The 27,346-nt window shown below is 43.0% G+C and overlaps 1 protein-coding gene across 6 annotated transcripts in view; it reads right to left on the reverse strand.

Annotated features, from left to right (window-relative positions):
- TUB (TUB bipartite transcription factor) overlaps positions 1 to 23,880 on the reverse strand; it is a 120,001-nt gene extending 96,121 nt beyond the window's left edge. For 5 of the 6 annotated variants that reach the window (XM_071762483.1, XM_071762484.1, XM_071762482.1 and 2 more), the window contains exon 1: positions 23,647 to 23,838. In XM_071762483.1, the coding sequence (XP_071618584.1) occupies positions 23,647 to 23,702 (56 nt within the window). In that variant the 5' untranslated portion in view covers positions 23,703 to 23,838. Of the gene's footprint in view, positions 1 to 23,646 lie in introns of all 6 variants that reach the window. The other variant, XM_071762487.1, reaches the window with a different exon arrangement.
- Positions 23,881 to 27,346: the final 3,466 nt, after the last annotated feature.

The following is a 27,346-nucleotide window of genomic DNA, read 5'->3' on the forward strand; positions in this document are numbered from 1 at the left end:
AGCCCTCCCGCGGCACAGATGTCAGCGCAGGTGTTCTGCGCAGCAGCGAGCGCTGCTTCGGTGCCACGGGCCCCTAAAAACTGAGTTCAAAACTGAAATTTCGAGGGAGAGGAATTGCGTCGCAGCAGAACTCCGTGGTTTGGTGGCGTTAAAGCCTGCGAGCTCCTCCCTTACAGGATGCAAACGTGCAGCGCACTCTCCTGCCTCGCACAGAAGCTTTGCACACTGGCAACTCTTATGAGGACCTCTTTGAAGTCAAAACACCTTAACGATAAGTGCCCAAAGCACTAAACAATGAAAATAGGAAGGAAAAAAAACAAAAACAAACGAAAGAACTCAAACAAAAAAACCCCCACCAAAGATCAGTCACCAAACAGTGACATCTTCCAGTAGCATCTGCTGATACAGTTCAGGAAAGGATTTTCCAGCTGCTCTCCATTGTCTCTTTGCCTAGTTGAGAAGGAAATGGACACTAAAAGACACTGGAAAAGCAAATCCTGGTGTTTATTGAGGTAAAAGAATTAACTTTAGTCTTAACTGACTGTCTGAGCACAGCCTTTCATAAGAGCAGCTTTGCTATTCAATTCCAAGTACCTTCTAAATCATATTTAGCAGCTTTTCCCCTCATGCAGGAGACAAGCTGATGCAGTACATTAGACTCCTGACAAAAATAGCATCTAGATTATTGTGTGTTACAGAAAGTCAACAATGGTAAAAAATATAAGATTGTATAAAGACATGCCTATATTTCCCATGCATTAATTTTTACTATGTTGAGGCTTTTTTAACCATTCACACCTCCATGCTGGAATGAAAGAAGCAAACCACTGCATACTCTACAAAATGAGCCAGAGACAGCTTTTGGTGTAAGAGTCTGCATCCTGTTCACATGAGGTACTATCCCAAAGCAAAGTGGCCTCAGTGCATCCTTTGGGAACACAAAACCCAGGCAATTCAATATCCATTAATAGATCTGGGAGCTGCTTCCCCCACATTAGTGCAGTGAAGTGGCTACGCTTGAAGATGCAGTAAAAAATGAACCACAGGTATGTAAGCTTGACCACAATCAGACATGTTAGCCCTGGAGAGCCCTTCTGACCTCCTGCCTATAGGGACTCGGAGTATCACCTCCTAATTGCTGTGCCAAACCCAACTGTTTGTTGTTAAAATCAAATCTGTTTTTCAGGAAGACAGCCAAGTCTTCATTTTGGGCACGCAGTAACACATGGGCCATTACACAATAGAAGATGATGTGCTGCTTCTTACAGCTAGGATACTTCACTTTGATAGTGACATTAAAATTGCAACAATTAACTCTAATGAAATCAACAATTATGTCTTAATTCAATAACGAGCTGTAATATAATTAGGTAGAAGTTAGCTGAATGCTTTTCCCTCAAGTGCACAATCAGGCCTGTACTTTGATCTCTAATTTGGCAAGAAAAAGAAAAAAAGCAAAACTAGTGGCACTGAACAGTCAGCTCTCTTCCTCTCCTTCTACCTTTGATGCACAGCTGATGCTCTCATGAGGCCAGTTTCTCACTTTGAAAGCAAGCTGTATTTCCATGTATCTTCTATCAGAATGAAAATTACTCAATTTTAGAAATCTTTTCAAATAAAAAGGCAGAGCTTAGCACTACCTGGTCTACCAAAAGTCAGAAACAGGATTCTCAGACCAAGAGACAAGCAGCTTAGGTAGCAAAATGCTCAGGAAAACTGAGTCCCATGAACACAGGTGTGGCTCTTAGCTGTGTATCTCCCAAGACAAATAGTCACAGTGTCTTCATCAGATCTGGGGTGACTGACAAGCTCAAAAGACACAGCTCTCAGGAGCAGCTCCATTCTGTTTCTATCGTAAACTTCAAAATAATGAGAGCTCCACCATGGGCAACTTCCAGTGCACCCCAGAGCTACTCAGTGCCACAGCCCAGCAAGCAGTGCTCCTTTGGAAGATGGATTTTCACATGTACCTGCCACTCAGTGCTGTAAGAAGTGTTTTTCTTTGAATGGCATGCCAGGAAGTTTATTCTTGGCAGGGCTGAGTCGTTTCTTTAACCCAACAACAAAGCCTGGTGTATGTGAATATAGATAAATACATGGATATGTCCACAGTGCCCTTTAATGTTAGACTTGGTAATCACAGCAGAAAAATGGGTGCTGAAATATTCTTGGCTGCTGCTCACACTGTTCCCTTTGCATCTTTTACTGGCTGCTGTCAGAAAAATTAGAGGACTAGTCAGACCTATATCCTGACCTGAAGCAACCCTAAACCTTTAGAAATCAGGATTCCTGAAGCTTGTATTTTGAGCACTATCTTTGCCATATATATATATATAAAATTAAAACAAACAAACAAAAAAACAAACAAACAGAAATGGAGGCATTAAATGGGATATTGAATTAATACACTCATCATAAATCACTGCATTTAATATGTCATGTTCTGAGGAATGTGGAACAGAGGGAAGGAGAAAAGCTGTTCCATAGAAAAATCCACTACAGTTTCTGTATTTCCACAGATACATATATACAGTATATTTCCATACACTCTATCTCAAAGCCAAGATGCTATTTTTGTAGTTTAGCCCTTAAAAAACCTGTAAGCATAGTACAAACTATTCAACATTACCACAACTGCAGAACTACTGAATTAATCTCTAAGTATGATGCTACCATGATGTATGCAAGAGGAGCCCTGAGCAGCAGAGCAGAGGAGTTCTCCAGGGCTGTGCAGCCAGCACTGAGCCCACGTCCGGAGATGTGCACTGGAGCCTCACAGAGAACCAGCACTGAGCAACACAAACACACTCTGCCTCCCCCAGCTGAACAATCTGCACACTGCCATTAGAATCCACACAGAAAAGCAATTTTCTGACAGTAGCCAGCATTATCTGAGGACTTCAGAGTATTCATGCATTTCAGACAGAGAGTAATCTCTTTTATGGGCAAAAAACCTGCAACACATGCACTCAGCAACAGGTTCAGAGTTATTCAGAAAGCCAGTGACCAGGTCAAGAATGTAAAAAGGAGTTAGAATATTGCTCCCAAATGATCTTTCTTTTGGTCTGGAAGTAAGCACTACAGGCCTGCCTTTGAAGTATTGTGAAAATTTGTTGGACTTCAACCCCACATGCTGAAATTTTAAGGGTGAAAATTCAACATTTGTTTTCATTTTTTCCACCTAGGTGACCTAGACCATTCAAATTCAATAACCTTAAAAATTAGAAATAGGAATACCTTTCAGATTACATTCCTCTGTCCCTTCAGTTTAGACCTCAGCAATCCCTACAATCCCAGCAGTCCCTACAAACAGTCCCTCAAACAATCCCTACATACATAAAAGATCAGTGCCAGGGAGATTAAAAAGTAGAATCATAAAAATATTTTTGTATATGGCTCTTGACATGGTAGAATTTACATAGTTAGCATTTTCAACTCGGACAGTCAAAACATACAAAACATTTACAGTTACTAAAAACTTGACTGTGGTGTTATACCTGTAAAAATTAATACAAGTTTTAGATGAAAGTACAAGCGGTAGTCAGGCTGTCTTAAAATTAAGATTTCTTTTTAAATCTCAAGGGACTTTTTCCCTTCTTATTTAACAAAAGAACACTTACTTAAGAGGATTCTGACAGCCTGACAAATGCTATTGACCAATTTTTTTTTCTTTAGATGAAAGGGGCGAACCAATGGAAAAAACAAGTTTTATCTACTGCAATAACTTAATTTTTCATCAGATCTTTTCTAGCAGAACTTAAAGATAATTTACTCTTATTTAGCTGTAGCCGAGTATTTCTAGAATTCCTTCATCTTGGTTACCATGCAGAAGAGAAGCCTCAAGGTGGCGATATTTCTCCCTTTTCAGAAGCTCGGCTGCCAGGTGGTGCTGAATCCTTGCCCTCCTATCAAGCGGAATTTTTTTATCTTTGAGCCCAAGAAGGTGTAGAAGCCCCTCTAAAATTTCTCCATCCCCCTCTGTTAAACGCTCTTAAGGGTCTTAAATGCCATCATCAAGTCTTGCACCATACAAGAGAAAGTCATGTTATTTCCAACATGTTATTTCCCATGTTATTGAGAGCTTTCTGAAGTGTTCATAATCTGAAGGCCAATCCCAGTTTTTGCAGTTTTATCCCTACACCTTTATTTTTTATACCGAAAATGACTCACAGAACAAAAACACAAACCTAGAACACACAGAGTTGCAAAAATTATCGGATATGAAGGAAAACAGATTATTCATTAAATAAATTATGAGAGCAAAGTGTTACCATAACTTCTTGTCATCACAGCTGATATTCACTGGGCAGCCCAGTCTGTCCTGGAAACCAGTCAAGTAGGGGGGCATGAGATAGAGCCTGATGCATGATTTGAATCCATGCCCCATGTCACACAGCCACCACCAGCAGTTGGTGTCTGACCAAGGACCTGCACTGAGAATATTTAAAATCACTGTCACCTTATGTAATTACAGTGCTACCTCGTAGCTCCTTTGCATTTTGAGGAAAGACAGGCACTCAGCAAGCAAGGCCAGAGTTCAGGTTGCCCAACTCCTACGTGCTCTTGAAACGCTGCCCTACATTTCATAGGCTTGTGCCAACAGAACCAAATCCTATTTGCTCTTCACTGGGAGGCATTTCCCACACCTCTTAGCTGATTGCTCACTCTTTCTTCCACCTCCTTTGCTTCAGGCTCCAGCCAGCTGTCATCCCCTGGGAGCCAGACATTTACAGCACAAAAAACCCCACACGTGACAAGTAACCTCTCTCAAGGTTTCTGTCAAGGCAACTGCTGCCTTTAAAGCTGATTTCACTGCCTAATTAAGCATGGAGAGACACCAGACTGCCAACACTCTGTGGTGGCTGCTGCATCCATCACTTCAGCAGGATTCAACCTAATGGGCTAAAAACTACAGCTTGAGAGCCCAGGACAACTTGCTCACTGGAATGGAAAACCCAGTGTTTACTGTGCTCTAAAATTCCCCAAGTTAGAAAGAGAAAAAAACCCAACCAAACAAACAAAACCCCTACTTTCTCCAGCCTTGAAAACATTCATTATGAATTACCAAGAGAGGAAAAACACCTGCTCCCCTTTTATCATTAACTTTTATGTATCACACCTTTCCATTCATTGCCAGGCATCAGAGCTCCCAAGGTCCTTCAGTGGTAGTTAAAAAGTACACAGTCACTCTAAGTCCCATTGGCCTACAAAAACATTTCATCTCTTGTTTCCACCAGAGTTAAAGTTTGTTTCCCTCCCACATGTATGCTCGGTTTCCCCTGTGCATGTGCACATGTATTTTGGATAAAGTGGGTTCCCCACGTGTTGGGTAAAGCATTCTCCTTCCTGTTAACTCCACAGTTCACACAGAGACTTCATGCAGAAAGACCGTGAGCCAGAAGAAGTTATTTGTATGGTTTCTTACCTTCTGCCTTCTTACAGCTTAGACCATTATGAAGACCCCCCCCCCAGAACAGGTCAGAATCTGAATGGCATTTAGCAACACCAAGTGGAAGGAATCAGACCAAAAAGAAAAGGGAAGTAAGTCAGAGACAAGGATGCTAAGAATCAAAACAACGTTTAGTGCCCCACAAAGCTCCATACTCACATTATCACCCCATATACCTGAATTTGAAAAAGTATTACTTCTCTTGCAGAGAGGAAATAGGGTCCCTTAAGGAGCAATGCAGATAGCACTACTTGCATTTATTAAGGACATTAGATTCTAAGATTAAGATTGCAATTGGTGAAGCTTATTCTGATCAAATCAGTACCTCTGAACATGTTTGTGATAAAAATCCCAACAGGACAAACGTTTGTTTTAATGTCAATATTTTGTCATTGTGTTTATGAAGGAAGGATTTCAACTACTACTCTTTTTTTGGCGAAAAGGGACTAGAAATAAATTACTTATTGCAACTAATAATGCAGGAGGTATTCAGTTTCTTCCCAGCCATATCTGAATGCACCAAATTGCAGCACTAATATATAATAAATTTGATAAATGTTATGGTATTTTTCAAGGGAATTACTCAGATCACATGCATTTGAAGAATGGGTACTGTTTGAAAACAGCAAGTTAACCCTTACCAAAGAAAAATTAGTGTTGGAATACAAAAACAAAATTAGCAACTTTACATGACTGGGCAGCCTTCCAAAAATTGGCCTTTTGCATTTAGTCAGCCTAACAACAAGTATAAAAATGCTCTCACATCCTAAAGAAGGCATGATTTCTTGAGCCATAATCCAACTGGCCCCACAGCTTCTTGTTTCTTCTTATTCCTGAGGGAGAGAGATGAGCTGATTGCTGGCAGAGATTCTGCAGGAACATGACACACCACTGCCCATCTGTAGGAAGTAACCTCTCCTCAAAGAGCTGTAGCAAGCCCCAAAGAACATATTCACATTGTTATACCAAGATTTCTTTGTATCAGAGACAAGTAATGAAAAAAATAGGGGCCAAGATTCAGTAGTTCATTAACCAGCTGGGCTCTGATAAAAGGGCTGTGCCATGACCCTGACAAAAGAAGTAAAAGCAGATGTTTTACTCGTGTTCCCATGAAGCCATCAGAACATGTCTGTGTTCATATGACTTTGTGAGCAACTGAATCCAATCCCACAGCTAAGGTTTTGTGCCCTTATGAGGGTTAAAGCATTAAATAACAAAAGCAGTGTTGAAACTAATGCACCCAATCCTAGGCTAGGAAGAGTTTAGTATAACAGACTTATTAATATTAGATGATGCTTGGCATTTTCCTGCCCACTAAGCATGAGAAATGTTTTGATGAACTCCAATCTCAGCAGCAGAGATAAGGAAACATTATATTTATTTCCTCTTGACATTTAAACAAAGAGCAAGACAATTCACCTTTTTGTGGTTTGGGGGCTTGGTTCCCACCCTTTCCCCTGTTGTTAGAGCTCTTCTGTGATGGATTAAGTGAGCTATTCCCCATGCCTCAGTCTCCAGAAATGTTGCCAAGTTTGGGATTTTTTTTTTTAGCTTTTTCTCTTCCAGCACTCATACTCTTCCTCTGCACTGTCTTAAAGAGATCTCTGTTTGCTTACTATTTTAATGCACATAATTCAGCCTTTTAGCTACTGATTATCCCACCTGCTCCTTAGAAGAGGGCAGGATTTGATCCCTCTCTATGACTTCTCCTTTAAGAGATACACCTGACAAAAGCAAGCAGCCCTCCTGCCTACCCTTCCTTCTCTGGGACTTCAAGTTCTGCCTCACCATTACTTGCTGACAGTGGAAGAATCAGCTGAGACAGAAGGACCACACAGAGGATCTTAAAAAACCCCAAGGAGCTAGAAAGGAGATGCATCAACCAAGCACTGCAGGATCCCTCTCTTTCCATGCTGGTTGGGTTTTTTTCCCAACCTTGACAGGTTCAATAGGTCTTTGTTTATGTCTGGAGAATGGGCAACTTTGATTGTCTACACAGAGAATTCCAGGTTACAGTTATTGTTTGAGTGGGAAATTTATGAGCTATAGAGCAGAACACTTGTTTGCTTGAAGTGTGTATAGCTGCAAGAAAGCTGCTGAGCTGCTCTCATTTGTTGGTCTGTAAATCATTTCACCCTCACCAAAAGTACTAGGCCAGAACATGACTTTCTATTTACTTAGAGAGCTCTTTTCATCTCAAAGGGATTACATCAGCCACTGCTGACATGCAGCTACCTTTGGGGTGTTACTCTGTTTCCATAAAAGCCGTGGAGACACCAACAGTGTGAAGTGTGAAATCCAGTGGGAGCAGCAGAAGAGTGGTGCAGGCACAGACCAAGAGGCTGCCCAGCTGAGTCTGCTGTCTGCAGCAATCTGTGGGCACCCAGAGAAAAGCCTGAATAAGGCAAGTACATGCCTGAAATCAAACAAACAAACAAAAAATTTCTTTTTCCAGCCTTCAAGTATTTTCAGTTCAGGGCATTTTCTGACAAATTTCCTGAATCCATATTAAAAACTTTTGCATCCACAGCTTTCTTTGGCAAGCAGCTACATGTCTGTCATCTGCTGTGCAAAAAAACTGCTTCCTTTTCCTTGTTTTGATTGTGTCTCCCACTGGTTTCACTTGCTGGCGCCTAGCTCTTGTACTAGAAAATAGTTTGAGGCTTAAGGACACACTAAAAATAGGAGGAAAGAGAAAAGCTCATCATATCTAGGGTTCTATTTCTTTTACCAAATAAGAGAAGAAAACAGACCTTGGCAAAGCCCCCAAATCCTTTGAAATCATTGTATATAAATATGATGCTTTCATAAAATACCAGAGGAAAAGAATGACAAGAAAATTCCTCCTTCAATTAATTACTTGAGCTGTAATTTGGGCAAACCTGTTGCATTGAGTAGCCTCACACATGGAGATTTTTTGATATAAAGAGCATTTGCTGAGAATTCCAAACAAAGTGAGTAGCCCCTTAGACCCCTTCCCAGTGCCAGGACACGGACTCACTGCAGCTGACCAGAAAAGTGCCACTTCTGAACCCCAGAGTGGCTTTTCCTTCTTTTCCCTCTCCCTCAGTCCTCACCAGAAGTGTGGTTTTCAGTTCAGTGGGCTTTACAGATAGCTCTGCCCTAATCTTGTAATCACTCAGCTGCCTGGATATTTACTCACTGGCACCTTCAGCTACCTCTTGACTATGTCATGAAACTAAAGGGTGTGGGAAAGAGTGGCAAATGCTCCAGCTAAAAACTTCCTGGCAGCACATTCTGTCCAATGACAAGTGCTATTTATTTCAATTAGAAAAAAAAAAAAAAACCAAACCCAAACCACTTTTATTATACTCTATTTGAAAAGACTATCTTTTTAAAGCTTTTTTCATATCTTTTCAGGCTCATACTACAATGTCTCCACGGCCTCACAGATTTTCATCACAAAAGTAGAGGACAGACATTTGGCAGCTCTCATAAATGCAGATATTTCATACTTACTGGGACAAAACATGAAAGATTTTAACTCAATATTCCACTCAATACCCGAATCATCTTCTTAAAGAATGGCACTTCCTTTATTTCCAGCCAAGCTTCTAAGGGGAGGAAGTGAACACCTGGGACCCTGGAGATGGACTCTGCATGGAGATCCCCGGGGAGGAATCTATTTTTCAACCTTTATCAGGTGATGCTGGATATGGTTTTTTATATGTCACTGCCTTCCTATATTTCACTCCTTAGCTGTACTCAGTTTCTCTGCCCCAGCACCTCAGTTTTACATCATCATCCCTAAATCCCCCAGTACAAACTGCCTGCAGTCCCCACAGCTGCAATCCCACACACAGAGCACAGCTCTAGGCAAGACACCCTCCCCATAGCCAGAGATTCAGGAGAGGGAAGGGGTATTTTTCATCACTTACACAAACTCCTGAAATTATTACTTTGCCTTTTTCCAGAAGAAAAAGGAAATCTATTTGTGCCCTTTCTTACCTTCCCTTACACCAGGATAGCCCCAAGACTAGGACTGGAATCTACCACAAAGCACTGTACATACATGGGGTGCTGCGTGCATCTGTATCAAAAATCCAGAGCACTGCTGTTCCTAAACTCTCTGTTCTCTGTGAAGTTACCAAGCACTGCCTCTGCTGGACCTTATAAGAGGTTGCTCTGCTCAGCAGAGAAATTGTTTGACATTTTGCATCATTTAGTGCTATGCCAGCCATCTGCAGAGAGGGCCTCTCTACCTTCTGCATCCTCCCATGGGGATGTGGAGCCTGTACCCAGGAGTCAGACCCATCCCTGCACTGTGGAGGGGCAGCAGCTCTGCACTACAGCAACCAGCTGCCATTTCCTCTTATGTTCCCCCCGTTATGTCCTTGGACTGCATCTTTACAGCACATGCCTGTAAAGATTAAGGTTTATAAAAGCCTCAAGTGTGATGATGAGCCCATCCTCGGAGCCTTTGCAGTGAAAGGACTTGGTCTTAACTCACCTTTTTCAAGTTAGAGCTGAAGGCAGTTGCCTAGACAACAGGTCTGATTCATCAGAGGTGAATTGGCAGAGCAACCAGCCCTGGCCATACCTGGGCTGTGCTGAATGCACCAGGGACAGCTGCCACACATGGAAGGCCACACCAAAAACATTGCAAGGTAAAAAGCTTCCACCAGGGATTCTGTTTGTTAAGCTGAAAATTGATCCTTTGCACTTCACACCAAATATCTAAGTACAGCTACTCCACATAAGGAAAGAAAAATAATCCTATCTCCCCATACTGTGTATCCATGTAACATGACTACGTACAGCCCTTCAGGAGTTTGTACACAGCATCCTTTGAAGTGACCAGGGTTTAAATTCAACTCCTCTGAAAAATCAAGTCAGAGAAAATAAGCAACTAATCTCCCAAATGAAGTAATTACTTGACTAGTCACAGTGAAGTAATTAATGTCTCATCAGTTTGGTGTTTAAACAGCAAACAAGGCATTAATTATCTTGTAGATTCAGCAAACAGGTCTCGGTGAGTTGAGAGATTTATTTATGACAAAATATAACTGCTCATAACAGGAGCTGTGTCACATCCAACGTATGAGAAAGTAAAAGCTTAAAAAATATTTCAGAAGTATCTCAGTTGTTTTGTGACAGCAAAACCAAGCACATTTTTAAATGTCTTTAAGCTCTGAAGACAAAGCCTTCTGCTTGCCCTAAGATTTCTGCCTTTTGCATTTAAATTTTACAAGGTATTTCCAGATGAATGTGAGTTATCCTCAACCTCTTCCTGCTGACTTAGTAGCAAATCAATTTTATGCAGCCAATGCAGGAGTGGAGTTAGCAAAGCTGCTTCTTTGAAATCTGTAATGTACTGAAGCCTTCACCAAGGGAATAGTCCTTTGTAAAATCTGCACCCTCTGGGGGGCTTATAAAGAAAAACCTGTTGTCTCACAACTATTAGGGTAGTAATAAACCCATGAAAAAATGTTGCTTCAGGTACTTTATCTGTCCTATGCTACTGTACATGGTATAGGCAATGCCTGGAGTTTTCCAGAACCAAAGTCAGCCAGATCTTACTCAGTTGCTGTTTAATACAGCAACAGATGTATTAAACTGCTTATCCAAAGCCCACAGGTCCAATTCACAGGATGCAAACACCACACTGTGCAGTAACCTTTTGAAAAAACACAAAGTTTGTGCTAGAAACAGTGTTCCAAATGAGGACAACACCTCTAACAAGAGACATAGCCCAGGCTGAAGGAAGTAACCTGCTTTCCACCATCCTTCCTCTGCCTCCTGGTTTAATTCATCCAGCTGGAAACCCCACTCTGGAGATATTCAGAAATCAGGAGGCAGATTCAGATCCTGGGCCTGTTCCTGTGCAGGATCACACCAAGTATTTACTCATGTTCCCTGGCCATGTTTACTTTCACCCAGCGCTCATGAAAATCAGTCTCTACTTGTATTTTCTGCTGTTAGACAAACCCAGCCAAGGTGTGTACACTGGATTTAGCACAATGAGGCTCTAGGAAATGTTTCTGATGCCCTGTAGCACCAGCTAAGGGATATGCAGACACAAGAGGGAATGGAAGTTTTTCCTCATTTTTCCAGCAAAACTTTGCTGGCTACAAAGCATGGGATAAAGCTGCTAAAAATGTCTTTTTGTCGAGATACAAGGGGGATGAGCAGGCTCAGAATTAGTTAAATTACATTCACTTCTGCACTATCCTCACTTTAAATGTGATAGTCTCAATTACAGATGACAGTTTCTATTAAGGGAAAAAATGCACAGAGGGTGGAAAAAAAAAAAAGAAATAGAATAAAGTTTCTGGATCTGCTAGGTTTCAGGAAGAAATCCCAGCCCTGTGCTAGCAGCCTCCTCATGAAGCTCACGAAGGCTTGACCTGCATGCAGAGAGGAAAGTCTGCTATATCATTAATCACTCTATATTCCAGATATCTTGTAATCAGAAGAAAAACAATTAATTTAGAGGCCTTTGAAAAGCAGGAGCAGCACTCCATCATGCTTTGGCATGACTGCATGAGTATGACATAGTTGGACAAAAAAGCCTTTTTTTCCTCCTCCTACAAGAGCCTCAGGGAATTCAGCTTCCCCTCAGTAACTCAGGCAATCTACATAAAGCTATTTTTTGCCACAGGCACTCAATGCTCTGTGCCTGAGCACTCTGGAGTAACACTTCTTGGTAACACTTATTCTTGGCAACCAAACAGCTTGATTATAAAACAGGGGAAATATGCAGGAAAACTGCCCAGGTCTGGCTTCCCCAAAGCTTCACAATAGCTGGAGAGTAAAGGAGAGTCCATCTTCTGTGGATGTATTTCCTAACATTCCAGGCAATTCTGCTGTTTCAGATCCCCATGGAATGTGCTGAAGGCTGTGCCTGTCCCCATGGGGCTGCTGAAGACACAGACCATATTTTTCATGATGTGAATTCCAGGGGACAAGATGTAATTTTCAGGGGAGAGTAATGTTTTCTGATGGATGCCTTCAGTCAGGAGGTAGGAATTAGGTGTATTTGTTCAATTAAATAGACCTTCAAAATAGATGTAATCAAGATATGTGAAAGAATTATGTCTTGCAACACCTAGCGAGGCAGCTGAGTGTGAGAGATATTGGTTGGTAGAGGGGGGAAAAGAGAATGTAGATGCAGGGTTTGAGGAAGGGAAGCTACCAGAGCTTGCAAGAGCTGAATACAGAAGTAGGATTTGGGTGAATTTTTTGGAGGAGGATCCCCCGTTTCCTATGCTCTTTGGGAACAGGTATTTTAAGAGTGGGGGGGAAAGAAAGATAGGTGAATGCCATCAGCACCTCTCCCCACCCAATTTCCTACAGGAGGTCGTGATCTTTCCTTTGCATTTCATTTGAAAGAAGCACTGGGGACACAGTCAGCATTCCCACCCAGAGTTCAAAGCAAAGGACAAGAGCAGAAAGTGTGCAGCTCTACACATAAGCACGGGAGGAAATTTGGAATGAACAGAGCCTGCTCCAGCTTTTGGAACCAGGTCTTTGGAGATGGCTTTGCTAGCAGCATCTACTCTGGTACCTGCCATCACAGGGCAGTCACTATTTGACAGTGCCTTTTCCTGCTTGTGATCTATTTTAGATGGCATGGTTAAAAGAAACAAAACAAACCAATAACAAAAAGATAGACAAACTCATCTTCTGCACACCTTACAGCTGATATTTCATCTTTAGTCTGAGTCTAAACCCATCTTTATTGACAGAGACCATGAGCCCTGGCAACAGAGGAACTATTCAGAGAAAAGTATTGCAAAGAGAGAGTCCCAGTGTGCATTGTACCCTCCTTCTCTACAAAAGCATTCATTGAAAAAAAAGCTTCTCCTAGGGCAACAGCACACACAATTTAAGAAGGTACCAAGGAGTGAGGTCAGCATGGTCCCAAGACCTAGGAGGCATGTCCACCAAAAGGCTTTCCTGGGGAGTTTGTGCAGCCCATCAGCACAATCCCATGTCAGGAGTAGCATGCTCTCAGTTACTCACCACTGCAAAATTACATTATTTCAGATTAAACTTAAAAAATAAGACATGCCAATTTGCCATTTCCAACAGTGCCCAGCCCTGGGTATTTCAGAGAAACACCCAGGGATCCTCCCTCCTGTGCCATCCAGCATTTTGTGCTGTGTAGGTTCTTCATGGTGCTAACTTGGAGCAGCTCTTGGCACTCCCTGAGGTCCCACTGAACATTTCCAGTTATTGCTGCCTGCAGAGCTGGGCTGCTGGCACTGGGACCTCACACCCCTTCCTCCTATTACACAGGCCAAGGCAGAGAGGGACTGTGGCTCTACAAACTGCAATACAACATCTCTACCCTTATGATCTGGGGCTTATTTCTGAAATTAAATTAGTTAGATTTGCCCTTTTAAAGAAAGGAGTCTTACTCCATATTTTTTGTTTTTCATTAGCAGAATAAAATTACTACTTTTTGTTACCAAATAATTAAGAAGCATTTCTAATTTAATAATAATAATAATAAAAAAAAGCATAACCAAACAAGAAGACCACAAGAAAAGGTCAATTTTGATGTAAATTTCCCCTTCTACAGCAATGCCTGGCAGCACCACTGCCCATGCAAGGCTTTCACCACTGGAAAGCTGTGCTTGCTGCACAAGAACAAGGTAATGTTGTTTCAGAACATGAGTAATATCTCAGCATAACATCTCAGATTGTGCTGGCCAGCTGTCAGATAATACACGAGCAAGACAGCACAGATATGGTTCAGATGGCAATTGAATCCTCCATGTGACAGCTCAGGCAAGAGCTAAACCCAGTGAATAGCTATGAGGATCTCCAGCCACTGCTAAAGTGCACAAAAAATAACACCCAACTTTTTTTCTGATGGTCCAACACCAGGTGTGTAACTGCAGTTAAGGTGGAAAGAAAAGACAGGAAAGTAGTAAGAAAAAAAAAGAATATAAAGGAAGGGAGGGAGGGGAGAAAACAAATCAGTTTCCTAATCTTCCCATTCCTAATCTTTTCTTGTTTCCTCAGCAATGTTCTGCATCTTGTATTATGAGATTATTTTTCTTTTTAAATCCATAGATAGAGGACTCATAAGCCTGGCTGGGGTCAGGATGGAAAGCACAAAGCTTTGGTTAAATGTCAGCCCACAAGACTGTAACTAAAAGCTGAACTCAAATTTAAACAGATGAGTTTCTCTACAGGAGGCTGTTCCCCTGGCACCCTGGCTCTTCTCACTTTTCCTGGCAGAGTCAGGCAGCAAGGCCACCCTTGGGCATCACATTCAGGTGAAGGTAAATTTTAGGTTAGTCTGACAAACATTTAAAAACAGTCCCACTTTGTCACTTTTCATTGCATAGAGAAGGGTTTTTCATTTGTCCTGTTTGTCCCCATTTAAAACTCCAAGATCTGCTCTAACTTATGCACAGAAAAACTTGACAGTATGTAAGTTATAACTGTGCATAAGTTGTAACTTATGCATGGAAAAATTTGATGGTACATGTGGACAGAATCTAACATTAGAAAACTTTTTGCATAATTTCTTAGCCATATTAAAAGCCTGAATCTTAGATACTTCAGAAAAGACTCATTAAAGGGCTCTGGTATTGTTCTCTGCTAAATTAGCTTTTTTATCACTCCCTCTTTCCTTGCCTATTCTTATCAAAGTCACCTACCTTGACTTTCCAACTACCTACACAAAAGTGGTACAGAGAAACTTAGTAAAAAAAAAAACCCATGATTCAGTGTATTTTCGACACTGCCATACATTATTACATTCACTGTTATAGAATTCAGAATTTGTGTTCAGCTGCTCCACGACTGAGATTACATCAAAAAGCAACTCGGATGTTAGAGCTGCAGAAAAAGAGAAATCATGGTGAGGAAGCCAGAGACCTGCAAATGCTCTCAGAGCCTCATGCTGTGACTGGAGGCACAAGCACTTTGCTGTTGCTCAGTACATAGGAATAATAAAAGCACAAAAATACCAGCAGCTGCTCTTTGTGGCAGAGCCTGGACCGAACAATCAGCCAGGAAGGTTATTGATAAGATGCAAACTACTGCTCTTTGCAGTGCTGTTCTTGGGAAGATTCATAAGATTCACAGGAAGGGGCTTAGGGACGTATTTCCAATCATGCAGACAATTCCACAATTTAATGAGGGCAAAGTGAAAACAAAGAGATATTTTTTTTAGCAGAAATATAATCACCAATGCCCAAAAAATCAAGCTGAGTCAAAGGTAAATACATAACTTCCTCAGAAAATCAGGATTATCACAGCAAGAACAGCACTTGGTATTAACCACTACCCATGATCCAGAGGCTGCTTCCACAGCACATCTCCCCCAGGCTTGACTGGAATATTTGACACGGGACGAGCAGAGAAAACACAGTAGAACACCCATAACTGTTAATCAAAGATGAGAATTTACCTAAACAACTGAATTTTGTGTACTGAGACAGGGACAGGTTGTCTCCCACAGCATCCTTAGGCTTGGTTCTTAATTCAGCATCTCAGTGGATTCTGTTACCAAATCTACAGCACAATCAAGACAACAGAAAAGCCTCTTCAGTGGATAAGAAAAACAAATGTTTCTGCTTTTGCAGACATTTTGCCCTAATTACATTTTAGAACAACTTATGAATCTATACAGGTTTTCCAGTGAATGAGTCAAATGCTCATAACACATGATAAGAACACAACAGTGAACAGAAGAGTTTGGTCACCACATTTCACCTTTACTTCCCTGCACAGGCATGGACATGTTCATCCAGGATGCCTGCAGTCCCAGCCTGCCTAGGGAGATGCCTGGTAGCCAAATTTTGGTTTCCCTTGCTCAGGAGCACAAGAATGGCTGCATGCAGCAAGGCCAATGTTTGCCTTATCTGCAGGCAGGAGTTGATGCCCAGGGAACACAGTAAATTTCAGAAAAATATCACTGTCTTCCTTCTCAGCCTCCCAAGCAAAAGGCAGAATATTTGCTTGTAATTATACTATATTTAAGATTATATTTTAAATAATCCCTGTAGTCAGATTGAAGCTCAGCTCTAGAAGCTCCAAAATTTATGAACAGAAATAGCTGTGGCTGAGCCTCAGCTCCTTGCAAAGAGCAGCCTTCCAGCCCCAGGAACTGATGAGAGGAGCACACCTCAGAAGGTATAACTGAGACAGCAACAAGGGCAATGTAATATTATTTGGTTGCTTGTGATTTTTCACAAGAGAAAGCAAGCATCCTCTTTCTTTCCATCTGTGTGAAGGAACTCTTTCCAAATACATGTGAACGGTGGTAACAAAAGCTCTGGCTTTTAACAAGTCTGGAACATTAAATCTCCCCATTTTACTTTAGGCCAGTTGTTATTTTTCAGTCTAAAGATCCTTTTCTTTATATATATATATATATATATATATATATATATACATGCATTGCAACCACCAGTAAATTACCTCAGATCTCAGTTCACCCATTGCTTCGGGAATCATTTTGCTTTTGCAAAAGTATGAAAGCAAATAGCCCTGAGTCTGATATGAACATCTTCGACTGTAGTATTCAACAGCCCATGCTCCTCAAGCTAATCCTCTTACTGTGATTAGCAGAAGAACAGAAGGGTTGTAAGGAGGGACTTAAGTGGGCTTTAGCCTCAACCTGGGTTCATAGCCCAGACTGGCTTCTACACTTCTTGCGTGAGTGGCCCACACAGAATTTCAAAATCCCCACTAATCAAAGACAGTCGAGGAATCACTAGGAAGGAGAAAAGCAAGATAAAGCATGCCAGAGAGAAAAATATATTTATATGGTGCATTCTCAGGTTGAAAGAAGTGAAATTTTGGGTGGTAGTATGGGTGATAAAATACTGAAAGAAGGTGGCAGTGTGTGTGTGCACAGCACAGAACATACCGGGGAAGCAAAGCACTGCTGCCTCCAGCATCCAGGGCAAAACCACAGTTTCCAAAAGAAGACAACATTTGTCTATCAGTGTCTGGATTTTAGGCCTGTTTCAAGCACGGTATGGCACAGAGGGAGAGTTACTTCAAATACTTTAAAAGCTTCTCTTCACAGAGTATGTTGGAGCCCAGCTCCAGTCCCATTGCTTCCCAGGTCCCTCTCAGTGTTTACTATTAATTATTTAGACAGCTTTATCTTCAGAGAGCTGCACTGCACAAGTTAGCACTTCTGAGATTCATTTAGATTCATCTAATTAAAACCAGCTAAATCCACTGACCACACATGTCATTCTTGGTAGCCAACCATGATTTGCATAAACACAAAAATCAACTCACCTGCTCTTTGGTGAGAGCAGAAGCTGTTTAAGAATGAACACCTACCAGTTTCCCTACTGGCCTCTTTCCTTATTTCCTCCTTCAAATTTATCTGCACCTTTCCAACAAAAAAGTCTGTTTAGGTCTGAAGGTTCCATAATAAAGATGATAACTTCATACTGAGAACTGGTTCAGAACTATTAGATGCAGTTATGAAGCCCGAGTTTCATTACTTCTTCCTAAAGCTAGCCAAATTATATTTAAAAAACTTAACTTGTTCCACCAAAGATGTTAAAAAATATGATGTAGTGAGAAATCAACTTTAACCAGCAACTTCAGATTGAGAAAATCTGTGAGGTTGCACTTTAATAGTACCAGGTGAAAGAAAAATAATCAAGAGAGGAATAAAATAGAAACATTGTTTTATTATTTAGGAAATGGAGCATCCTACAGAAAGGCAAAACGATCTGTGTGGAGACAGTCTCTCCTGGAACAACTGTCTGATTAATTCCTCTTGTTAAATCCTTCTGGCTGCCTTCCTTACACAGTCTCAGACTCGCAGAGAACCAGAGCTCCCTCAGCTCTCCTGGAGCACCTTCAAACTGTCAGACAAATTCCCTGGATTTCAGTAGGAGTTTAGGTTAGAGCTCTGGAAAACAACCTGCAGGAACATGCATGGAAATGCCACAGTAAGTGGTAAGGAACTGGCTTTGGGACTTGATGGGCCCCAGCAGGAGGTGTTGGAACAGGATTTTTGAATAGGATTTTAAGCTGGAAAAATTTAACTTGAGGAAACATCCGAAGGATTGCTAGGAAGCTGTGAAGGCAGGAGTGAACCTAGGTATGCTGCACAAATAAACAGGAGCAGATCAATAGTTCAGCATTAATATCAATACCATCAGTGCCTGCAGGGACTACAAGGAACTGTTCCATCCTTCGTGTTCACAGACAACAAAATCACACAGCAGGAAGGAGGCTGCTGCTGGTGGTGCATGAGACAGTGAGATTTAAATACAAACTGGACTTCCCAGAACACAAGGGAGCTCTCTCTGAACTAACAGCATCTGAGTATTACTGGAAGACTATTACCAAGCATCTTCAGGAATTGGTGCAGGAATTTGAATTGACACATTTAGCTGAACAGCAAGTAATTGGGTGTTTGTCACAGGGTCACAGAGTGGCAGAATAAGATTAACATGATGTCACATAGCACCAGTAGGATAGAAGCAATCAAACACATATCACAGCAAGTTTATAAAAACAAGAATTATTTTTTTTTCCTAATGCAAGGTAACTTACGTGGCTGACTATCCATGTAGGAATGTGGCAGATGTGTTGCAATTTAAAACAAAACAAACCAAACAACTTTTGAAATTGATTTTTATCTAATTTGTTGTCATTTTACACTTCAAAGGCCTGCATTAATCTGAGAGCATCTCTGGTTTCATACCAAAGTTTTCCCCCTGTCCTTGACCTCACTCAAGAATTAATATCCCTCTTTACAAACACAGGTGACTTCTGCTAGAACTCAGTCTGGACATTTCAAAGCCTCATGATGTACTTATTTTTCAGAGACACAAAGAATAAACAAAACTCTATAGGTATAAACCTCCATTATTTGCTGGCCTGGGACACTCGGGGCTAGCCAGGGAACTGGGATGTTTTCCTGTGTGAGTAGTGAGCCCTCCAAAGACTACTCCAGGAGGAGACACCTAAGGACACAAGGTGGCAGAGAAGTGTGATGGTGGATAAGGGAGCCCCTCCTCAACCACCTTCAACAAAGGTGGTTCTCTTAAAAGCATGTTTAGTGATCCCTGTCAGCAGGGGTTCAGAGCCCACATCCCCAGGGCTCTGCTTCCCACTGAGAGAGAAGCTGATTTCACTACAGTCAAAGAGCTCTCACTGCAGCAAACTTGGGAAGGTGAGAAGTCTACATGCTTCAGGATGTTCTTCAGCTGCTACTTCAAAGAAGAGAGGGAAGAAGAAATTACAGTTTGCCTAATAAAGCCTTTTAGAGTGAAGTTGGGAAGACAAGCCCTATTTACTCATTGATGACAGCACGTCCCATTAAAGATCAAGGTGGAGGTGTTAAAAACCTTCAAAAACAAGATCTAAGATCAAAACTCCCTCACACCATGACCTGAATACGCAGTCACAGCTTTTCAACATAAAATTAAAAAGGCAAAACAGAAATAGAAGCTTCAAAAGAAGCCACAAACAACGCTGCTATCCAGAATAGACCAAGGAGACAGATCAACAGAATCAGTCTGCAGCTGTCTCCAACAGTGGACACATCCTGGGAGTAAGTTCCCCAGACTGTACTTCCAAGTGCCAGAGGATAAAACCTACATTACTCACATGTGGTAATCCATGAGTCTGGTATGGCTGCACTCAAACACTCCAGGAAAAAATGGAAAATAACTATGGAAATGAAGCAAAGAGGGTAGGGAAGAAAGACTGTGAACATATTGGTTCAGGAAGAAACACAAGGAAGCAGAGCAGCAACTGCAGCTTTTAATGCCTCCACAGCTGGCATTTTGTTGTGGTTTGTTGGTTTGTTTTTTTCTTTTTAAAAAGCAATGCTAATGTCTTTGTTGATGCATAGGTATAATCTGCAGGTTACCCATTCCTGCTGAAAATCATTCAGGACTAACTGTTCCATTCTGACCCTCCTCATAAGAACCATGCATAGTCCACTGACACCTGAAAACCCTTGAGAAATCCTGCAGTCTGCTGCTGCCTTCCACAATTTTTCCAAACACATAATGCAGATACCCAGCCTGCAGTATTTGCCTGTATATTTACTGATCTGTATTTTCATGGACTGACTCAAATTCTGCAGTCTTTCCTAAATTGTGCCTTCTCAGAGCTTAACTTAACTACCTCCCTGGTGTCAGTGCCCCCTCAAGCCTTCATGAGCACCATTTTGATCAAATTTAGAGGGTGTTGGGAGCTAATTTTTTGTTCATCTAGTCTCTAGCTGCTGGAAATGCTGTGAAGGATTTGCATGGCTTCTCTCTATAAGAATGAGATGCTCCTACCAGTGAAAACCTATTCTCTATTTCTATCTTCCTGTCATTAATGACACTTCTCACTGGGCTTCCATTTCCAGCAGGGTATGACAGGAAGTGATATGTAAAACCTCCACTTGGCACTTCTGTTCCCAGAGAGCTTCAGCATGAGGAGAAATTCTAAATACCCCTGTTTTCTGCAGCCCATTTCGCTCCTGATGCTGGATGTTTTCAGAGAAAGAACCAACAACCTGAGAAAGGGCAGCTTTGGCTCTGCTCTGGAAGTTTTATTTCTGCACACCCTGGGGCCATAGGCATGGTGAGGGGGTAGCACATTGCTCAGGAGGAAAGGAAACCAAATAGAAATGAGAAGTAACTGCCCAGAAAACAGCAAATCACTGAGGGCAGGGGGTGAAAGAGCAACAACATCTTACTCTAGGAATTTGCCAGTTGACTCCAGAAGTCCTGAGTGTTAATAGGATCTTCAACATAGCCCCACTTTTATTCAAATTGATGCTTATCCACTGCTTTCAGCCACATTCAGGCTGACTTTTCAAAAAGGCCAACAAGTCAGACATGGGAATGCCACATGTGATCATTAAGATCCTTTTCATATTTTCCCTGTTTCTTTTTCACATGAACTCTGGTCTAGTGGGGGAAAAAATAAAAGCTTCCCTCTAGTTAGGAGAGCAGCTGAGGTGAACTTTGTTGAACAGATTCTTCTGATTGCATGAAGCTCACTGACCTCAAGTTTCACAGTCAGTGTTTGGACTTGCTCTTCATTGCAGAAACTACTTGCAGCAACAAGCAGTGGATTTCCTGTAGAAAAATCCTGCACAGCAAGTCTAAAGAAAGACCACAATGGCAGGGCCCAGTGCTGAGCTGCAACAAATGCCAGAAGAACCCACTATAAAAAAACCCTGTGTGCTGCACACAAGTACTGTCATCTGCAAGGCACCTGCTTGGTCATTTACAAGGGACATGGCAACTCCCCTCTTTTCCACTAGTTTCCACCATTATTATCATTTTACAGAGTCCAGAGGACAAAACCTCTGTTTAATTCTCTTAATCTGATTTAATTGATGATGAGCATTTTTAAAAATTATAGATACTGCTCCATTGGCCCTGTCTCTCTATGACTGCAATGCTGATTCATGGAGCCAACACCAAGAGGAGAACCCTAGGTGTGCATCTGGAGGAGTAGCCATCAGCTTCTCACAGTGCTGCCCAACTCCCCCATGCAGACAGGTATCTCCCTAAACCCCACCTGCCTCCAGGGAAAGGGCAGAGGGGGATAAGCAAAAAAAGCACAGTGACCCCTGCAGGTCATGAGGTAACGAGTAACAGAGACAATATTAAATAATATGCTTCTATTCAACCCAAACTATCAGTCAGACTGTCTCTGCTGCCAGGAATGCTGGAGGAATCCTGGCCCTGAACACTGCACAGAGCAGCGCCCCAAGAGCAGCTGTGAGCTTTTGGTGAGGAGGACCCAAGCACAACCCTTTACTCTCACAGCACTCTTGTAAATAAGGTAAGTGCCATCAACCCTGCTTTACAAGCAGCAGCATTTCTTGCCCAAGGATACAAATGTCCCTTGAGGAAGGAACAAATTACGTTGATTAACTTGACCAGCAAAGCTCCTACTAGAATTTTTCTACAGGGGTAGAATCATCGTACGGGTTTTATGGTTGTTTAGGGTTAGGATATCAAAACTTCTGGAAACTTGGACTTCATGGGACAGACCTGGGCACTACAGTCTCAATATTGCTGCTTCTGAGGCCATGGCACCAGACAGAAACCATCTTCTGTGTGTGGGAGTATAGGGAAAAAAAAACACCAAACAACCCAGGTTGTTGTATAACTCAGCTTTGCACAGAGATAAACCTATAAACTTTTTCTTTTTTTTAAAATAAGACATTCTTAAATCGCCACCACTCTATGCATCTGTATATATTTTCTCCTGAGGCAGTATGAATGTAGCGAAAATTAGTGTCACTCTCTAGATGCACATATAAACCATTTAAACCCACACACTCAGGGAACATGAGCAACACTGAGTATGTGTTTAAGCACAGGAAAACACTCACAAATGTTATTTCTTCAGAATATTGTGGTGGCTTGCAGTAGTGATTCAGTGAGATGCTAATACTGCTTAGTATCTGGCTCCTTTCCAGGTGTAACATTTACCCAGACAAAAAGTATAAAGAAAAAAAAAAGCATGAAGTTTGTACCTTTTTTTTTTTTTTTAAATGCGGGTTCAAAGAACCCGTCACTCACAACTGTGAATCACATAAAAGCAAAACTAACACGACAATAATTTTCTATTCCCCAGAAGAGGAAAACCACACACAGTTGCATCTTGCTATGGAACACGGTGTGAATATTTCAGCTGTCTCAGTCAGACACCTAACTCAGCCCCCTCAGCTGTGTGGTACCTGAACTGTACACAGGGTTCCTCGCTGCTTTTGCTTAAAAATATCACTCTTAAGCCACATCCTGGCTCCCCGGTGCCTTCCTTTCCCTGGCTTTAGTTTGTATTTGTAGAAAACGTCTGTGTGCCAGCTTTCCACAGTAGTTACCAGAGAGCACCTTTTGGAAGCCTAGGCGACTGCTCAGGTAATGACGGCGTCTCAGTCGCCCAGCTCAGAGGATAGAGCCCGGGAATCCTGTGTTGTGCTGCTGGGGCTGGGGACACTCCCAGGTCCTGCCACATCAGGGCTAAGCTACCCCCAGACAAACCCCTGCTACACAACAGCAACTCCCGCTGAGAAACCAGGGTGCTCCAAGTGTCTTTCAGACTATAAAAGCAGCATCCCTAAAGCTTTGTGCTTTCCTGGAGAGGGCTCTCCATCTCAGTTTATATAAACATTTATAATATCAGGAGGGAAACAAGAGGGGAAAAAACGAAAAACCAAAAAAACAACCAAAACGCCCCAGAACAGATCAAAACAAGAGAGACGATACCTGTTGTAACTCCATCTACTGTAAGACATGGTCTTGTTGCTGCCGACACCATCCATCTCCGGCTCGGCTACGGCACTTCCAGCATCGCTGCCCTCCCGCAGGCTCCAGGCTGGGCACTCACACACCCGCCTGCAATCCGTTCCACCGCCGGGACCTGCGCGGCCGCCTCCGGCCTTGCGCGGCGGGGCCGAAATTCACCACCGAGCGGCGGCTTCGCATCGAGCTCTGGATGCGCGGAGCGAACCACTGCCCGCGCCGGGGAGGAGGGGTGAAGGGAGGGGGGAGGCTCCCGGGGTCCCTGCCGAGGGACGGGCGGCAGGATGCTCCCAGCTGCCTGGCAGCCTCAGAGGCGCTCAGGTAATAAACTGGAGCAAGGGGGGCTAAGCTGCTTAAGAGATATTCAAGCGAAGCCGTTGCTCCAGCAGCAGCGGCTTGCACGGCTCCTGCTCCAGCGGATGCGCTCTATTTAATTTTTTATTTTTCTTATTTATTTATTTATTTATCCTGGTTGCCACAGATACGGGCCCATCGCTCTGACATCAGCCGTCGCCCACCCTGGGTCTCTCCGACGTGAGGGCCGAGGCCGGCAGTGATGCCCGCACCCCCTGCCCGCGGGGGCAACGCTCGGAGCCGGGCCCGGGGACACGGCCCCACCGCTCCTCCTGCCTCACCTCCCCCTGCAGCCCTTTGCCTGACAGGTCAGTGCACGGGTTTCTCTCCAGGGGTCACTCGGAGTACAGTAGAAGTGTTCGCGACCCCTTTTCGGTCACCGGTTTTGCCCAGGGACAGCCCCGGTGTGCCCCGCAGCAGGGACAGCATCAGGACACCCGTCCAGGCTGGGTGTAACGCTGAGCACAGGTCTGGGTGCAGGGCCCAGAGCCGAGCCACGATTTGGGGCTCCTGCCCACGTTTCTCTGTTGAGGAGCAGCAGTGGCCCATGTCAGAACCTGGGCTGCGAACCGTGGGTTAGTCCCAAAGGTTTTTCTCACCTCCAAGGGGTGCTTGGGGCTTGCTCTGCTCCCAGGTGCCCATGCCTGCACTCAGGTGGGAGTCAGACATTACTTGCTCGTTCAGTGTTTTCTGATCATTCCTGATAATCTCAATAGAGGGAGGATGGTGTGACAGTAGTTCAAACTGAACCACTTCACAAACCCCCACCCCCTCAAAAAGAAAACAACCTGTAAAAAACACCCTCCAAAACAAAACAAAATCCCACATTGAGTGACGTGGACAAAACAAACCACCTGGAAAGCAGAGTGAGTCACAGCCCAATCTCCTTCACCTACTTGCATCTGCTCAGTGTTGTGCTCCTGAGCAGATGTAATATTGTAAATGAAACATTTACCTGACTATTGGATTACTCAAGCCAACATCTTCCCTACCAGAGCAGCTGAAAATCACCCTAACAAAGCCCTGCATCCCAGGGAAGTCTCTGTCAGAAGCAAGGGCTTCAAGGCACATGACTGAGAGCAAGGAGCTGCTGGAGCATGGGCTCTCATCTCCATCTGCCTCGCCTGAAACATAGTTCACTAGCACCTTGGTCTTCTTGTCTCCCATCCTGGATCAGAGCACTGAGCAGAACATCAACCACTGCAGCTGGTGCTGACAGGGAGAAATGCAGCTGCACACCCAGGCTGGTCAGTGGTCTTGTCCCAGCAGCCTCATTTCCCTTATCCTGTTGTTCAAAGGGAAAACTATCCTAGCTTACTGAGTAGATGGGTTTTAAAAAATTTTGGCTGACCCTGACAAATTTCTTGGGAAATACAGACCCTTCACATGGGTAACATACCAAAAAAAGCCCCCACATCCAAGCTGCATAAACAAACAGAGCATCATTTTGTAAACCAGTGTTTGACAACTTGCTTGTACCTGGATCAGGAGACACCTCCACACATACCATTGGATAAGAGGTGCTGGGGAATAAAAATTAGTGCAATTTCCCCACTGTAGGTAACAACAGCTTGAGAGCCCTCAGAAAAATAGTCTGGGTGGCAGATTTAGCTGCTAGAAGTCTCACCCTGCACATGGTTAACAAGCTCCCTGAATGGAAACACCTCCCAGCTCTTTCTCTCAGGAGTTTCTCAACTCCTGGGACACTAATTCAAACCAAATACTGATGGCTCTGACAGTGAAGCCTTTGCCTGTGACTGCATCTACAGATCCTGCTGAGCTGTGTGCTCTCCTCTGCAAGTCTCCCAGCTCTGCTTCTGCCATCTGACCCCACAGCTTGCACTGCTGACAATATTACTTCAAACTTGATTTTTTTTTTTTTTTTAAAAACAGCTTTAATGGGGAAGCCAGGGCACTCATAAGCTTCTGCAGGAATTCAGTCAGAAAGAAAAATGTCTTTTGTGCCATTTGCTCTGCTACTAGAGCTGCAAGGTACATCACCATGTGATTGTGCATGGGCACATCCAGTCACATCTGAAACAACCCATGTCTGCTCCCTGTTTCAAGAGATTAACTCTGACCACTGCAGGTATGGGGGTACCTCAAAGTGGGTGTGTTAATCTGGGGAGAGCAGGGGGGGGGTGGGCTTCTGGATTATAATTCAATGCTGGAGCAGTAATATTTCAGGTCTTCATTACAAGCTGCACCACAGAGCAACCATCATCACATGGGGAAAAGGTTGGGTCTGAGCATTGAGAAAGCACAAAACCTCCCTTCTCTTGACTGTTCAGGATATGACAAATGACCTTACTACCCAAATAAATGTGATCTGGAATATTGTCGTGACCTGTTGAAATACCACAGAAATCAAACTGGCAGCAGTGCTGAAGCAAACAGGCTGGTCCTGCATTTTCCTGCTGGCACATACCTTGCTGCAAACAAGTGACAAAGTACCTGCTGAGTCACTTGATGGTGCTGAACATTTTTAACAATCTGGATTTATACCTAACCCACCACTGGTGTGGGACCAACATGGCAGAGCCTGCCTCCTCACACAGGGCTTTGCAACCCTAAAAGAAGCACAAGATGCCTGAAAAAAAATACTACATAATTTTACCAAAAAAAAGAAAAAAGGCAAAGACAGGCTGCAAGGTACATTATGTCCTATCACAGCTAAGGAAAAGAGAACAAAAGCACTTGTGCTTCTGGACAGCAGCTTGCCACGAGGAGAAATATGTACCAACGAGACCAGCAGTGGAGGCTCCAGGTGACCTGACATCTGTGCTGGGGACTAATAAGCCAGAGCCTCAAATAACAGTGTTTTATACTGGGGAAACAAGGGAGGGAGGAATGCTGCTGTTTGTTTTTCCACATGCCCTCATATTACCCTGCCAAAATAAAGCTCATGAAAGTTGTGCTTACCAATTTGGTCTGAAAAGAGGATATTTACATCCTTAAAAGCATCTGGCACATTTCTGTATTCCATCTTCCTTTCAAAGGATAATAATGCAGCTTCTAAAAATTCCCTCCAAGAGTCATCATAATTTTACTTCACTCCTGGTATAATAAACAACTTAATCCATCAATCTCTGAGCAGTTTGCAAAGAAGCCAACATCACTAATCACTCTCACAGGAAGGAAAATGCAGCACCACAGCTTTCCCAACAGCAACCAAGAAACCACAGCAGACACCCTGCAACCTCCTGAGTCCCACTCCAGCCCCCTGTGCACTGCAATGCCTCTGAGTCCTGCACGTGTAGAATGACACCAGCCCTCTGATTCTGTCTTGGCTGGAAGTGTTTAGGAATAT

Source organism: Heliangelus exortis, chromosome 18 (genome assembly GCF_036169615.1).
Source record: "Heliangelus exortis chromosome 18, bHelExo1.hap1, whole genome shotgun sequence".
Lineage (NCBI taxonomy): Eukaryota > Metazoa > Chordata > Aves > Apodiformes > Trochilidae > Heliangelus > Heliangelus exortis.